General features: G+C 30.3%; 1 protein-coding gene across 1 annotated transcript in view; it reads left to right on the plus strand.

Moving 5' to 3' along the window:
• Window positions 1-16304, plus strand: part of Cac (cacophony) — a 101214-nt gene that overhangs the window by 49522 nt on the left and 35388 nt on the right. Inside the window, 1 exon segment of the mRNA XM_064220899.1 lies at window positions 12487-12621. Coding sequence (XP_064076969.1) covers window positions 12487-12621 — 135 coding nt within the window.

The following is a 16304-nucleotide window of genomic DNA, read 5'->3' on the forward strand; positions in this document are numbered from 1 at the left end:
GCGATGATGGTTTCTGTTAGATGGGATATCTCATCGGTTAAAATATGAAAAACGCCTTATAATACAAAATAATAATTTATTACATACACTTAACACCGTTGCAGCGTTACACGAACGTTTGTACCAGCCCACAATTTTTAATAATAAAATATAATTATTTGTTTGAAATTTAATTGAATATTTTATAAATATTCATCTTTATATTTAAAAAAATAGGACTCGGTATTAATTATTTGTTGAACACATGACGCATGATCGAATGTTAGCAAAGCTATACATTCACGATCATTTGATTAGCTCGTTAAGCAACTGCGTCACAGTTGTCGTCAATAAATGGACACATTTTATTTGTTATGTGAATTAAGCGTTACCATTGTTATTCTTTACTAGCAAGTAATAAATGATACGTCCATTAAAAATTTTCCCTCAGCCATATAAAAAAACTAATGTAGTTGTTGGTAGCTTTACGCGAGTTTTCATCAAGCATTTAGATACCATCCGCTGATCATTTAATCTACAGCCAAGTGGCAATGATTTTTGCTGTATTTCAGTTGGTATGTTGATTGAGCTACTGTTAAAGGTTCAAGATACGTCAACACCTTTATTTTCCATAACATTCAACGCACCATCGTTGTCGGTGTAAGAAAAAGTTAATATTTCAAATAATGAAAATGAAATGCAGGCCACTTGTTTCTTTTTTTTTATTTGTACATAAATAGTTTTAATTGGTGCAATACGAGCACAAGCTCAATAAACACTATTTGTTAAAATAAAATAATCAGTATCTTAAACAAATTTCGTTTTGACCAATAAATTGAGATTTTCGAACAATGTATTAATGTTTCCATGATATTTTAGTCATTGACGTAGCAAGGAGGAGGGCGGGGTGATTATGGCCACCCCTTGAAGGCCCGATGCCCCCAGAGAGAAAAATGATCCAAAATAACGAAAACGAAAAATATTTTCTAAATAATTCACCACATTTAAGCAAAAAAATTTTTTTCATAAAATTAATATGTAATTTTTCAATTTAATCATATAATATAATAATTACTTTTATAAATAAACTGCATATTATATGTTATATTTGAATATAGCTGTTATCGGTTAACTATTATTGTATATTTGTAAAACTTTTAACTGAATCACGATAAAAGTTTTCAAGCAGACGGTTGCATGCATATACGTTTTATTATGTTTCTCAGAAACAGTAAACACCCTCGCCAGACCCGTGCGTCACTGTTGATGTCAAATAAATGACTCAGTTTCTTTCGTTTGTTTGGAAGGAGTCAGACTTAAGGGTACCATAATAAAATATATTATTTTAACATTACGGACGTGTGATGTGTTTATTTTATATGTATTACATAACATAAGAGTAAATAGATGAAAAAGATACGTAGAGATTGTATTTCCGTGCATTATATATAAATGTATATATTTGCAAATAAATACATATTTGACTTCGTAATATCATTTGGGAAAAAAAGTCACTACTGAGTTTTTTGCAGTCTTCGCGGAATAATCGACTTTGTTAACGCTTGGTAGTACAAAATTTGAGTGTTGAATTTATTTAAACGTGCTTATTACATAAGAAACCTAGTTGATAAAAGTACATATATATATTATTAAATATAGTTATATTTAGAGTAGGTACTCTAAATAGCCAGGTAGCAATATTTATTAATACTAAATTTTAATTAAATAAAAGAAACACAGATATTCAAAACTAAGTGTTATGAAATTTATTTTATTGTGACTTAATACTTATGTTATACTTAAACTAATTATATTAGAAAGTCGAGATCTATTATATCATAATATATCAATATTAAAGACGTAAAAAAATTCCAACCATAATTTATTATTGGAGTTATTACACAAGGCTTAATATATCACAATACAACATATATTAAATATCTAGAACGATTGATTATATTATAGGCTTCGCGGACAATAGGTAGTAAGCGCCTCCGAAGTCGTAGAAGCCCGTAGCTCGTTGCGGTGCGAGGCGCCTCAGTGTCGGGAATATTCGGCGCCGTCTCGTCTCGCAGCCTCTCGCAGATAGACGCATTGGAACTAACCCAGAAAACATTTTTTCCCACAGATATAGGCATCGAGGTCAGTCCAGCCGTTATGTTAATGGTACATCGGTTGGGAAAACCCTATGGCGTATATTATAATTTGTCAATGTCACGCCACGATCGGCCATTTTTTCTTTGATGAAGTAGGGGCATTTTTTACTTTAAAGTATTAGCATATTGTTTACTTCATATTCAAATTTACGTCACTGATTGTGGATGTATGGATTTGGATTACGTTTACAAATATAAATATATATTTTTGGTAAGTTGAATTAAATTATTTTTTTATTTATAAATCATACTGGCACTATACAAAAATAATCATTTTTTTAATTTAAAAAAAAAATACTTATAGTAAATTATAATAACAAAATACGTTATTAAGCATTTGTTAGTTGTATTTCTTAAAATGCTATTTAGAATTCCAGAATCGATAGTTATTTTTACATTTAAACAATATGCAAATATTATTTTATTTGAATCTGTACATAGTATCCAAGCCTTTCAAAATTAAAATAGGATAAAAAATGTGCACTAATTCACGAACAATTATAAAGGATCGAAATAAAAATAAAATATTTAACATCAAAATCATTTTCAGGTAAAAATAATATCACAAGTTTATTTTATGTTTTAATTAAGCTATGGTATATTGTGATGCAATACAAACAGATATTACATTTTTTGATACTTTATAAATATTTTAGAAAGGATCAAAAGTACTCCACATAGTTACCTAATCTAATGTGTTCATTTATTAGTCGTGTTCGAAACCATTTAAAAATCGAACCGAATTATAGGGTAGACAAACATAAAGCTGACATATGTTGTTACGATGTAAACATTGACGTATAAAAATATAAAATAATAAACCGTAATATAATAATTAATATTATTATTTGAGATTACAAAACGAAGTTATTTTATGATTATAATTCAAGATCAAGTTGACGAGAGTGCATTAAAACAAGTGAAATGTGTGTGTTTTAAGTGAAGATTACATGGAAAAAACTGAGTAAGTTTAAATATATATTTTTTGCTATAATTGTGTTTCTCACAGAGATCTAAACATTAGTTATATTTTTTAAGATTATGATTTCTAACAGCTCAAAATCGATATTTAATGATTTTCATAGTTCATAAAATTATGTCAAAACGAATGGTGATTGTGTTCTTTCTCCTTGGTATTACAATTAGCCAATATCCATCTTTTTGTCTTTAATTTATGTAGTTGAAAACAGAACGAACAAATTATCTATTCTCACTAGTAATTATATAGTAAATATGTTAATATTATATTAGTTTGCGTAATTATCGTTAATTTCTTTCATTACTTTCTACATAATGTATTGTGTGCTATAAATGACGTAACAAAAATTTAGCATTTTGTTAACCGATTAAACGAAGGGGCCTGTTTTATAGGCATACGACAATAACTCAAGTGTTTTAGTTAATGAGGCGTTTGAAGGCCAAGATGCGCATCCTTCAGTACGGCTGATCACTCGACCCCGTTTCGCACCCCTGCCTCAATGACCCCCATTGCGAAGTATTGAAAAATCTTAAGAATATTGATGATGTGTTAATATACCAAGGCCTTATCATAGACTTTAGATATTTTTATTTTTGCTGTAAAATTATCGATGGCAAATTATAGAACCCGTCTTTTTATGATATTTTTTAAGATACGGTTTAAAAGTTCTTGGTGAACAATTTTTAATATAAGAAAGACAATAAAAAGGATCTATATTTTTATATTTAACTTAGAATGTAGCTTAAAAATGAATGTATCATAGTAACGTTTTGTTCACTTCAAAATCATTACTAATTACCGCAATAAAAATGTACAGTGGTTCTTAAAATTACAATTTTCCATTTAATATGTAAACTTGTTTTCTAGGATTTTAAGTTAACATTTCGTGGAACTTTTCAGGTAGTAAGTAGTGACATTTCTTAAAAATAGCATTTTACTACTTAGTTATCAATTCAATTTAATTCCCAAAATGTTAATGAAAACGTCAACAATCTTTCGCACTAAATATCCAAGTATTTTCAAATAATAATGTGGTAAGTGTTACAATCTAACTATCACAACTAACTAGACTGTTAAAAAGAAGTTTGTTGTATGTAATAATTGTCTCAGAAAACGTTGACATGATTCAGGAATATGAGCATTCGTACCTTAGTCTAGTCGAATTTGTTAATAGCACATTGTGCACTATTAACAGTTCTCGATTTATATTTATTTATTTATAATACATCATTGATCCGCTTATTTACTTATATCAACATTAATTTTGCTTTTAAAATTCGAATAACAGATTAATTCAAACGCCATTTTTTTCGAAAATATATCAATAGTATCGCATCGATATCGATTTGGCTTTTGTAGTCTTGTAGTTGGAATAGACTGTAGACATCGCCTTATCTATCGTGGTATTTAATTTTGACACACGTGATCAGAGCGGCGTCAATGGGTCTAGTGTTTGTCATATTATGGGGAGTGATACACAAGTGATATTATTTATCAATCTGAGGTTAGATTAGTTGGTAAAGCGTCTTGTTCTATATTTTCCACCAAATCGTCGTCGCGTTGCAAGTGCGATGCAGATCTCTGGTTATAGCAGGGCTAGCGAGATTGAGGGCGCCGATCAGGTGATCGTGCACCTAAAATTATAACGATACCTACCTAATTAAAGATTAAAGTATTTTAGCCTTTTGCAGTACTTAATGTTACCATATAAAATAATAGATATGATTGTTATTTTTTATAAGTAATAAAAACCGTTGACTGTAAACATTAATTTCTCATTAATAAAATTGTTTCAACTATTTTCTATTCCTGCGATTTTTAAATTATTTTGTGTGATTATAGACCGTATATATACAAGTATAATTTTTGTATTAATATATGGCCCTGAACTTCATGTCTTGTATAAAAACTTCCGCTATGGAAATGTACTTTATATGAGGCAACATTCGCGGTGATTAGTCAAATGGTGACGAAGTCTATATCTAAAATAGAAACACAAACATACATTTTTATTTATAAGATATGTATTGCTTTGTGTTTTTTCATTAGTATTTAGAATTACGATTTTGAAGCTGCTAAAGAAATCTTCAGATTAAACGTTACAATATGTAATAAATAGGTTACTTTAAAGGTAGAAGAAGAAGTAGATATGGGGTCGAGATATCAAAAATTGGCCTCAAGATTAGGATTTAAATAATATTAGTAAATCGACAAAACTATGTTTATTGTAATATCCTAATTGAATAAAGAAATTGAATTACATAAGAACAATTTATTTCATTTTATCACAAACATATCAACAAAGTAAAAACAATATGTTTATTTATTTGATATAATATGTATATTTTTATTCATTATTTATTTCCAATAATTAAAAATACAAGTTTGCTGTACGGCTCATTGGGCACAGTTGGGTACTTCTTTGAAGTTTAAGAATTTCTTTTAAAATAGGTTTCGGCGCGCTAACCAAACCGAGTCTATACCGAAGAGAACTATTATACATAGGTTTGATGTTGAAATGCTTGCTTATTTTCCAATCTACACAAACGTTGGCAACATAAAGTAAAATGTTTAAAAATCAGTATAAACGACGAACGAACGATACGCCAACGCATTGAATACGAACAAAAACGACTATATCATTCTAGAAGTAAAAAATTAATCAACTTCATCATGACGAAAAAATTGCTTTGACATCATCATTTCTAACAAACCAAAAAATATAATCATAGTCACTACTTATTAAGAAAAACATATTTTTATATGTACTTCGATGATAACGATAGTACAATCGTATAATATACTTGCAGTTTAATTTTTAAATAATCATTAATTCGATGTCAAAATACACTAATTAAATCTGTGTGTTGGAAAACGTGCACATAATTCGAGTATTTAATAATTTTAGTATAAAACTTTTGTAATATTTAAATATAAGGCATATAGTTAGGCGCTGCAAGCTCGCGACCTAGTAAAATCACTTGCAAAATTAACGCACAGTTAATACTCAAAATAAACGTAATTACAAAATCCAAATTTTGTTTTTGTCGCTTATTATTCTCTTCGAACGCGGTGCATATGCGCGTGCAAACTTGCTACTCATGTCCATAGTATTTTGGACCGCTGACTTTTTAAATGATAATATAGACTAAAGCCGAGATGGATGTATAGATATAAAACGATATTTTTAATTAACGATCACAGATCTAGTGAATTGTAGACAGAAAATTGTAAATAATCTCACTCTTGAGAATATTTTCCTCAGGAAACCTGCAGGAATTGCTCATAAAATGCACATCATTTATTATGCAGCTCGTAATGGCGCATTGTGGTAAAATAAGCTCCAAGCTGCCTAGCTGTGGGTCACATACGTGCTTGCTATCACCTTATTAATAAAGTTTCACCAATATCCGAAAAGAATGGAAGTGAGAATACGTACAAAACACTGAGGCGGAGTTTATTTGAACGTGTCACAAAGTCGATTACACGCTACAATATTGCGGCTGCTCTCTACGTATTGTATTAAGTTAGTGAGCAAGGCTAAGGTAATTAAGCTATACGTATTCGAAATGGAATTGTCACGCTATTCTCGGTATTAGCTGCTCTATTGACCTAAATCGATGAGTCAATTCTATAAGCTAATAACTGCCGCGCCGTTGAAATGCATATCTGTCTTGTAAACGAATGCAATAGTTTTCGAACTTTTGAAAATAACAGTTTTTCTTTTGTTTGTTTTTTTTTTTTCGCGTTATTCTGTTTTCGATTTATTCATAAATATTGTAAACTAGAGATTTTTTTTTTTCGTATTGGATTGATTTGCATGGTTTTCATATAATATGATTTTGAATGGTTTTATTATTTTTTCTTTTTATGATATCGATAGGCGGACGAGCTAATGGGCCACCTGATGGTAAGTGGTTACCACCGCTCATAGACAATGGCGTTGTAAGAAATATTTACCTTTCCTTACATCACCAATGCGCCACCAACCTTGGGAACAAAGATGTTACGTCCCTTGTGCCTGTAGTTACACTGGCTCACTCACCCTTCAAACCGGAACACAACAATACCGAATACTGCTGTTAATTATTATTAATCATTATTCAAGCGAGAAAAGGTTTTGAAGTAAAAATTATCATTCAATCATGTTTCACGGAGAAATAGAAATAGAAATATAAAATAGTCATATTTGGTAGATTATATTAAAATATTAATAATATTTTAAAATAAATGAATGATGGTACTGTGTGTGTGATACACACATATAACATAATATTACTTTTACGACCCAGTTCGTATTACCACCTACAACTACTATGTTTAGTACTTATTGCATATTTAAATTACCTTAAAACTTATACCAAAAAGGTTTTGTACGCAAATAACCAATAACTTGAATTTAAATGTATGTTTTATTTACTAATTTAATTTGCCGTTTGACTGTGAGCGTGAACGAATAGCGAATACCTAAATACCTGTATTCATGCACACTCGTGTACTTTCGAATTCTCTACGGTAAAAATCACTAGTCTTTTTATATTGGCCGCGTAGTAAAAATTTGTTTAAAAAGACACAAATAAACATATTCATCATGTATTATTTCAAGTAATTCTAGCATTTTTTTTATTATATCATGGAACAAATGAAGTTTACAAAAGAGATTTTATATCCCACTTAAATGCTTCCTTAGCAAGTTTAACCATAATCATTTATAGGTGAAATTAAAAAAAATTGAAAATGAAACAAAAGAAAAACGAACCTTACTACCTCAGTGACATCTATCATTCCACCTGATGGTAATTCTCACTTGAAATGTATTGGTAACCTCTAACGGCCAACTGTAGCACACGCGCGTTTCCCGGCTTCCCGTTACATACGAGTACTTCCGTCCCTTCACGAAATTATAGATTGCAGGAAAGCGAAAGGAAAGATGTTATAACATTAAAAATAATTTAAAAATAAATTGCATGTTGCAATAAACGAACACGGTGCTCCCATTTATGTTCGTCCAACATTTTCGTGTTAATCCAATTTATACTGAGCCGCGTACGAATAAAGTTGCGTTATGTGATACTTGCGTATCAGCGACTTCGTTTGCATGTAACTTTAAATAACAACGAATACTGTGTTCATCAAACATGTTCGTGGTGACATTATATGTCATGTATGAACGGTGTTTAGAAAACTTTGACAAACGTTACGTCACAAAGTATTTGTAGATAACGCGCAGAGTTTTCGGCTACTTCAATATCTACTTCTAACTCTGGGTCCATGACTAAAAAGATGGAGAGCATACGGAAAACTTGAACTGTGTTTCGTTTTCGTTTTGCTAATTTGCATCAATCGCAAACAAAATGTTCGGGTTCGATGTACGTGTTCATACGGCCGTTCTCGCCTTTATACATTATAGATATGCGTGCTTAAGTTCTACGATGGAAAAAAAATCAAAGACAAACATATTCTATACGTAATTTTTGGTAGTTAAAATAAATTTATAATAATTCTACTATTCGTTTTTATATAAGTACATTGTACAACATAAACGTTTGAATAATTAGAACGGTTGCTCTTAATATTCTTAATTTCTTTTAACGTATAATTGTTAAACATATTAATCTATTTGAGCAAATGAAATCAAAAAGCTCCTTAAAAATTGATGGACCCATCTCATTATGGAGTCGACGTGCGTCATCCATTTATTATGTAACACGAGACCGATACCGGATCTTTGTTTTCATAAAACAAAGCTACACATACAGTGAGGAATGTAGGTCATTGCCTCAGCCCACAAGCCCTGTAACGAAAGGGAACCTAACGAAATGCATTAGATTAATTAATACAGTTTTCTGTATGCTTCAACTAGCGATTCATGTCTCCAGGGCTTAAAGAATGGGCGTACCGCGCTTATCAGATGCCATATGCTTTCCAGTAATTTTATATCCGTGTATTTTTTGCTAGCTATGTGTTAATTTAAACTGTATCATATTGTATAATGTTTCAACTATACGATAACTAAGTTTTGTTTATTGTTAACGAATTTAGACTGTGTCAAAGTAACTCATTTAACGTCAGTCTGTAACGAAAACTACTTACTAATTAATAGAAATATTCAAAGACCGATTATCCAAATATTTTCTAGAAGAGTATCTGTTTATTCGACTTCGCTAGGGAACTATACGATTTTTTAATTATGTACTTGAAAATCGCACGCTAAATATTTAATATTAGCCTCATGTAAAACTTATGTGATTTTATTTTATTATCTGTAAAACTGATTAAAATGTTTCAATTAAGATGCGCGGGTATATTTTAATGTTAGCATGATGGTGGAACAATTTAAGAAAAAAATATTTGTCAAATTACTTTTTCGTCCTATTTGCTGTCGAAACACTTGGCCCTTGGAGTAATGGTTCAAAAAGCTTCATCAAAAGTATAACACCTCGCCTTATTGCCTCCACTGGTGACAGGGCTGGTTCGTTTTTAGCCCAGAGGATCAGAATTGCGATTCAACGGGGAAATGCTGCTAGCATTCTTGCCACCACTATATATATATTTAAGCACTTAATGTTATCAATTCTTATGTTAATAAATATAACATTTAAAAAAATTCAACATTCCATTTTTAAAATTCGAATCACTGACTGACTATACATATTAAATGTATTTAAGTTCTTCCGTTAAAAAAAAAGCATGACAAAATGTCTCGGTAACCATTTTGGCACGTGTACATTGTACTCGTATTTATACACGTATAATGTATAATAGACGTGCTGGATTAAATTCTAAAAGCTATCTTCAATAGCAGAGAAAGTTTTTCCTAGTAGTGGCAGCCGAGACATTTATAGGATGGTACTGTAACAGGTAGAATTTGCGTTTAATTGCCGATGATAATATTATTAAGCGTCCAAGCTCACTAACGTCATACGAACTCGTTATGTCGTTAGGCTCGCGACGTAGAGAATTAAATTTATTAGTGCGATATTGGGACTCGCTTCCATTGATAATACGGCTTACAAACTCATATATGTCGCAACTCAGCTGTGAAAGTGCATTTACATTGACATCTTTGTAAAGTCTGTGTCTATTTTGTTCTTTATATGAAATAACTGGATACTGCTTTTTAGTAGTTTTTCTGAAGTCAAATTTATTTTTCCCGATGGTCCTATAATTTCCTGTCCGATGGTAGCCCTACATTTAATTCATAACTAAAATGACAATTCAAAAGTGCATTTATGAGCTTACTTGAATAGACAATATTTTGGTTTTGATTTAAATATATATGTCTGTTATTCTCCAGTTATTACTGATTTGACTCAATATGATCAGTTTAGTTGTTACATCGTGATTTATTAATAAATAGACAAACTAACTTGCATTTTATTACATTTTTTTTATACTTTAGATCCGATATTTTTATGAAATGTAAAATCGAACTCTGAGACTTCAAAACGTGGATATTTATCAAATTTTAAAAAAACATTTCAACTCTCAAAATTAAACTCTTACTTAAAATTTTTGATCGAGGGTTTATTTGGCAGTTAGGCTGAGTCTGGCGGGTCTTTGCCACATTTATTTATGTATGTAAATTTCTACAAAAAGCACAATCAATATTTCCCTACTGTTATAATTGTTACTTTTATTGGTCGTATTAAAAATAATCTTGAGTTGCAAATTTATAACATCAATAGATATATTTGATTCAGCACTGACTCCTGTGCATCTTTTAGATTTATCAATTGTTCCATTTTCAAATTCTCAAGGAATATTTAAATCTCAACGAACAATAATAATGATTGTGTGTCTTTTCCTCGGATAAAAGGTATAAACGTATGAGATATTTATTAGCTTTTTTTTTATTTGGGATTGATTATCTCTTAGTCTGATTTATTTCGTGAAAATTAATCAAGGGAAAAACACTTAGCTGTATTACTTTATATTCTCACCAAAGCAATTATTAAATCTCGTATCGATTAATATTATTCGCCTTTCTGTCGATTTAAAAATAAAAAAAAATAGATTTCAATTAATTATCATATGATGTTTAATTTATATCAATAATAATAATCATCAGATTCATAGTGGTGGAGCTTTGTGCCCATCTGGGTACCTCATATCAGATATTTTATTTCTACAGATATTTTTAGAATACCTATACTTTTTGACCCTGAAAAGGGTAAGTTTTATTTAAGTACATATTTTTTCTCTTCTAAAGCACTTTTTACATCGATGTTATATTCGACACAACAAAAAATACTCATATATTTTACATTAAGTATAACTTTTTAATTATTATTAAAAAAAAAAACAGCCTAATGTAAGACAAACACTATGTAAATTAATTTATTTGCTCTGTTTTGATCGAACGTCAGTTATTGATGAATTAAATATTTTAAAATGTATCATCTTTAGTAGCATGCAATAACACGTCATTCTCAGAGATACGTAAAAGTTTCTTTATTATGAAACTTAGGTATATCAGTCGATCGTATTTCATGGTATAGAAAACTCTTTATCGTGGTCGCTAAAAACAAAACCCGCAATGTAAACTAAATATTCTTGTACATACTAAAATACGTATTTATCTATACAGTAGAATATACATATATTTAGTAGCTACATATAAATATTATAAAAAATATACAGACGAATTAAAAACTCCTTTATTATTGAGGTTCGATAATAATAGACCCAAACACCAAACTTAATATAAGCTACATCATTATTTACTGATTTAATGCAACATCTCATTTGACACAACAGTTGGTTGTAATTTGGCATTTTTATGCTTTCCACGTCACGTGACAACAGCGTTATTGAACATTAACAGAACTGTAACAGAACACGGTAAGTTATTGAAGCTCATACTTTAGACACGCTCGAGTGAACAGCCTGTAAAACTGTGATTCTTCAATTTATAATATATATATTAATCTCCCTACTCCTTCAGCCTGAGTTAGCTAAAGTTTCAAAAGACAATTAGAAATATAAATATATTATTTTATTTATTTATAAAAAAGTATTGCCAGTACTCAAAAGTAGTACAAATTACTTCTGACCTTACATATATAAGTATATCGTACCTAGACGTCATTGGTTGTTTTTTGCAAGTATTAGCCGGGTCAACACTGGACGATATATTTTGGAGCTATCATCAATTCGGATCCAGGATCGAGGAGGGTGACATGGATCATTATAGATTTTAAATATAAAGTGTTGTTTATAGTTCAGTGAAAAAAACATAGCATTTTAACCTTATACACTTTTACTGTGACTCCTGAGCTGCAATGGAATTCAACTTATAATTTTGAACGTTATGAATGTAAGAGCAATAAATAATAAGTTTGGACTAAATTGTTTTATTGCGATTTCCAGGTTGGCGGCAGCGCAGGAGGCGGCGGGCGCGCAGGCTCGCGCGGCGCCAGCTGATACCATGGGCGGCGCGCACCAGCCCGCTACTCCGGGGCCCAGCTCGCTGTTTATATTCTCCGACGAAAATCCTATTCGGAGGTAATTGTTTATTTTACACAATATTACTAAAGTATCAACTCTCCGTACATAATAAAAATCTACAAATTTTCGACGCGTAAGAACGAAATTTGTCGATGTTTTTTTCGTTAAATGTGTTTATCGAATCGAAATATATTTATTAATTACGTAATAATATATAAGACGTGACGCTCGTGACACTGTAATGTGCATTATACTTAATATATTTGTAATCTTCTAAATGACGAAACTTCCTGTTGATTTTTAAATTTAATCTTTTAGCTTTAGTTAAAATGATATACAACTTACTTCTGTACAAGATATTGTAGCACAGTGATTAGTAGAGGACACGATTGACGTCTGGTTTATCGATTAAAAAATGCTTTACCAACAAAGTATACGTAAGTAACCCTCAGACACGTCATACGTCAGACGATAAAATGTATTCAGTTGAATCATATATAATTACTATTGCATTTGTTTGTATTAAAAACAGCGAATACTTTTAAAAATACATATTATTATCTACAATGTTATTGTGCAATACTTCACTCAAAATTATACTATCACTAAAATTAAAATCATTAGAATTGAGATTGTTCTCTATATAAGCATTATAATTGTTTTATGTTAAAATCTTAACAGCCTCGAGCTCAAAATCCAGGATTCAAATATCTCATTTTGTATGCAAACTTGTATTAAAACACTATTGTAATACTATAGTATGACTACTTCTTGAGACTGGTTGTAACGGAAAACTTGAATAGAAATATTTCATGTCAAAATCTGTTGCAGATGTGAAAAAAATAACAACTTAAATCAATCAATTTTCTTACAAGAATATAATAATATTGTCATTTTCGGGACTGTAAAAAAATGTTAGTTTCGATGTTTAGAAAATACTTTACACCGATATAAATCGAGGTGTAAAGACGAAACGTGACTCATTTACGAGAAAGCTGAATATAATGTCCAATACATATTTAAACGTTCTCGTTTCACCCATCCATTTTCTAAACAGAGGTAGAGGTGAGGCTCTTTGAGGGCATGCAACGTGTAAAATCCTCGTCTGAATATTCAATTACATTTGAATGATTCATTTTTCTGCTGACGTTACAGCTATGTAATTATCGTTACTTTTTCTAGTTTGATATTCGGTTTTGAAATTAGAACTAATAATAAATAAATATTTCATGGTCATATTTGATAGTTGACGATACTAGAAAAAGTTGTATGACAGTCTAAATAAGTATGAGTTAAATATGTAAATGAGGTCAGGTATTTAAATTTATAAAGTTGAATAGTTTGCACTATAACCAACTAAGAGGTAGAATCGATCAAAACCGTTTTAAAAATAAGAGGGTTTGAATCAACATTGGGATATTTGCAGCTTTTTACTTATATAACGAAACTTTTATATGCCATTAGTATAAAATAAAACAAAAATGAATTTATATTTTAAATTTGATTAATTATGTATTTTTTCAAAACTAATTAATTTAAACTAATAAATTGTTTTCGCCGCGGCTTCGCTTTCCTTTTAAGTCTTGGTCGTCTGATGATATTATGATCATAGACATAAAAAAATACCTCATGTTCTTTCTTGAAGTTTAAGCTTGCTTTATACCGAATATCATCAAATTGGGTTCAGTGGTTTGGCAGAACTACAAGAAAGAACTTGAAAGATCTACAGACTATATTAGCATAGCTATATTATCAATAAATAATAAAATTTCTCCTTGTTATTCGCTTCACTTGTAATATTAAAAAATATACTTGAATACATATAAATAAACACAGTAATTGTCTGTCATAATTTTTTTTAATTATGTCATTTTGTCTCAGCTCAAAATATTTGTACGTCGTAGTAGTAGAATTTTAAATGTAACGGTTTATTTAAAATATGTATGTAGGACGGGTCAGGTGAATAATATTAACTGATGAAGCAGAACGAGGACGGGTATACATTTCGCTAGCGAAAGAGTTGAATGTAATTTCTTAGTCTCGTGATGACTTGAATGGTTCTCCTATTTTAAGTTCAAACATATCACGAATGAACTCATATTTTTAAGAAAAAATGAATTGGTAATAATCTTCACTAACAGTAAAACTTAGTGATATTAAATATCTATTTACATTTTCGTAATGCGTTTTTTTTTGTTGTAATAAAAACATATTATATTACTGAATTCAAAAAAGGATAAAAACCTCTATCACAACTGGTTGCAGTTTGCAGCTACAGGGGAAAATTGGATATATTTTTGAAATTAAAAGTTTTGGGTAAAATGTTTCTATTAGAGTAAATAACAATCGAATCGTATACTAAGAATTTGTCCTTCTTTTTTCTACTTAAGATCGCATTTTCCTATAACTTTTGTTCCATATCTAATTTCCATTTAAAAATGGAATTGGATTTACATAGGGATATATTTTTAAGATTTTGGGCGGGAAATGTGAATGTAAAATGTGAATATGAAATATTTTCTGGAAAATTAATTATCATAACAGAAATAGTATTGTGAAACTAAATAGTTTGTTTGTTTGAACGAACTATCACGCTCATACGTCTCAGCAACTAATAATCCGACCAAAAAATATAATTCGACGTTTGATACCCCTGTCATTTTAAAAAGGTTAGAAATTATTTAATAAACTGCTACAAATGGTAAACAGCGCGGGGCATCTCGTCATTTACAAACGTAAACAATCAGCATTCACTAATCTCGTAACTGTTGCATAGTTTATAAAGGATAATAAATCCATCACCGACCAATACATACCTATCGTCAAGACTCATAAAATAGTTCGTATGATGAAATTATGTGACAATCGGTGCGTCAATTGTACATGTGACGGTCTCGTAATCCTAGGCATTGTCATCCATAGGCATTAGGGTTGACTAACGCATAGCTTAAATTGCTACTGACGTTGCTAATCGTAAAATCATATAAATTTGTTATTTTACGATTACATATGAATTGAAAATAAACAAAACCTCCTTTTTATCAAATAATTTACTCGTATGACGATACATTGCTCTTCTATATAAATTGTTTATTTTTCTTTTTAAATATGTAATTTAGATATACATGGTATCTATAATATTATGAAGTTTGTTTGTACTTATCAATTGCTTTACTAGATAAGTCATCATGCGCTTAGTCTACTCCCATTTATTCGGGATCACTGTGTTGATTGACTTGATTGTAATAATGACCTGCTGATACTAACCTTGTTGGGAATGGTGGATTAATTCTACACCAAACGGGTGAAAAATCTAGAAGGAAATTAATAGAAACTTACGACACTTCATTTTGTAAAGAATGTATGGAAGTTATTAAAAAAAATTCTTAACTTACATAAATTCTTCATCGGAGATTTTTGAGCGATTGCTTAGCGAACCGTAAAAGTAACGCGCTCGCACCATCACGCGCAACTTTTGACGAGCGAGTCGCGTGCTGCCGCGTGCTCGCTACAATCATGCTACAGAGGTCAATGACATTTTACAATCATCACTGTCTTTTGTAATCTCAAAATGATTTTTATGATCACAATGATAATTAATAATAACGAAAACGGTAAAAAATAATAAATTATTATATATTATGCCGGTGAAAAGTTTGTAGGTTATTCTTAGTCTGTACCTACAAATGCTCTGCAAACAATGTACACGACATAAGTAACTGTGATAAAAACGACTATTG

Source organism: Vanessa tameamea, chromosome 5 (genome assembly GCF_037043105.1).
Source record: "Vanessa tameamea isolate UH-Manoa-2023 chromosome 5, ilVanTame1 primary haplotype, whole genome shotgun sequence".
Taxonomy (NCBI): domain Eukaryota; kingdom Metazoa; phylum Arthropoda; class Insecta; order Lepidoptera; family Nymphalidae; genus Vanessa; species Vanessa tameamea.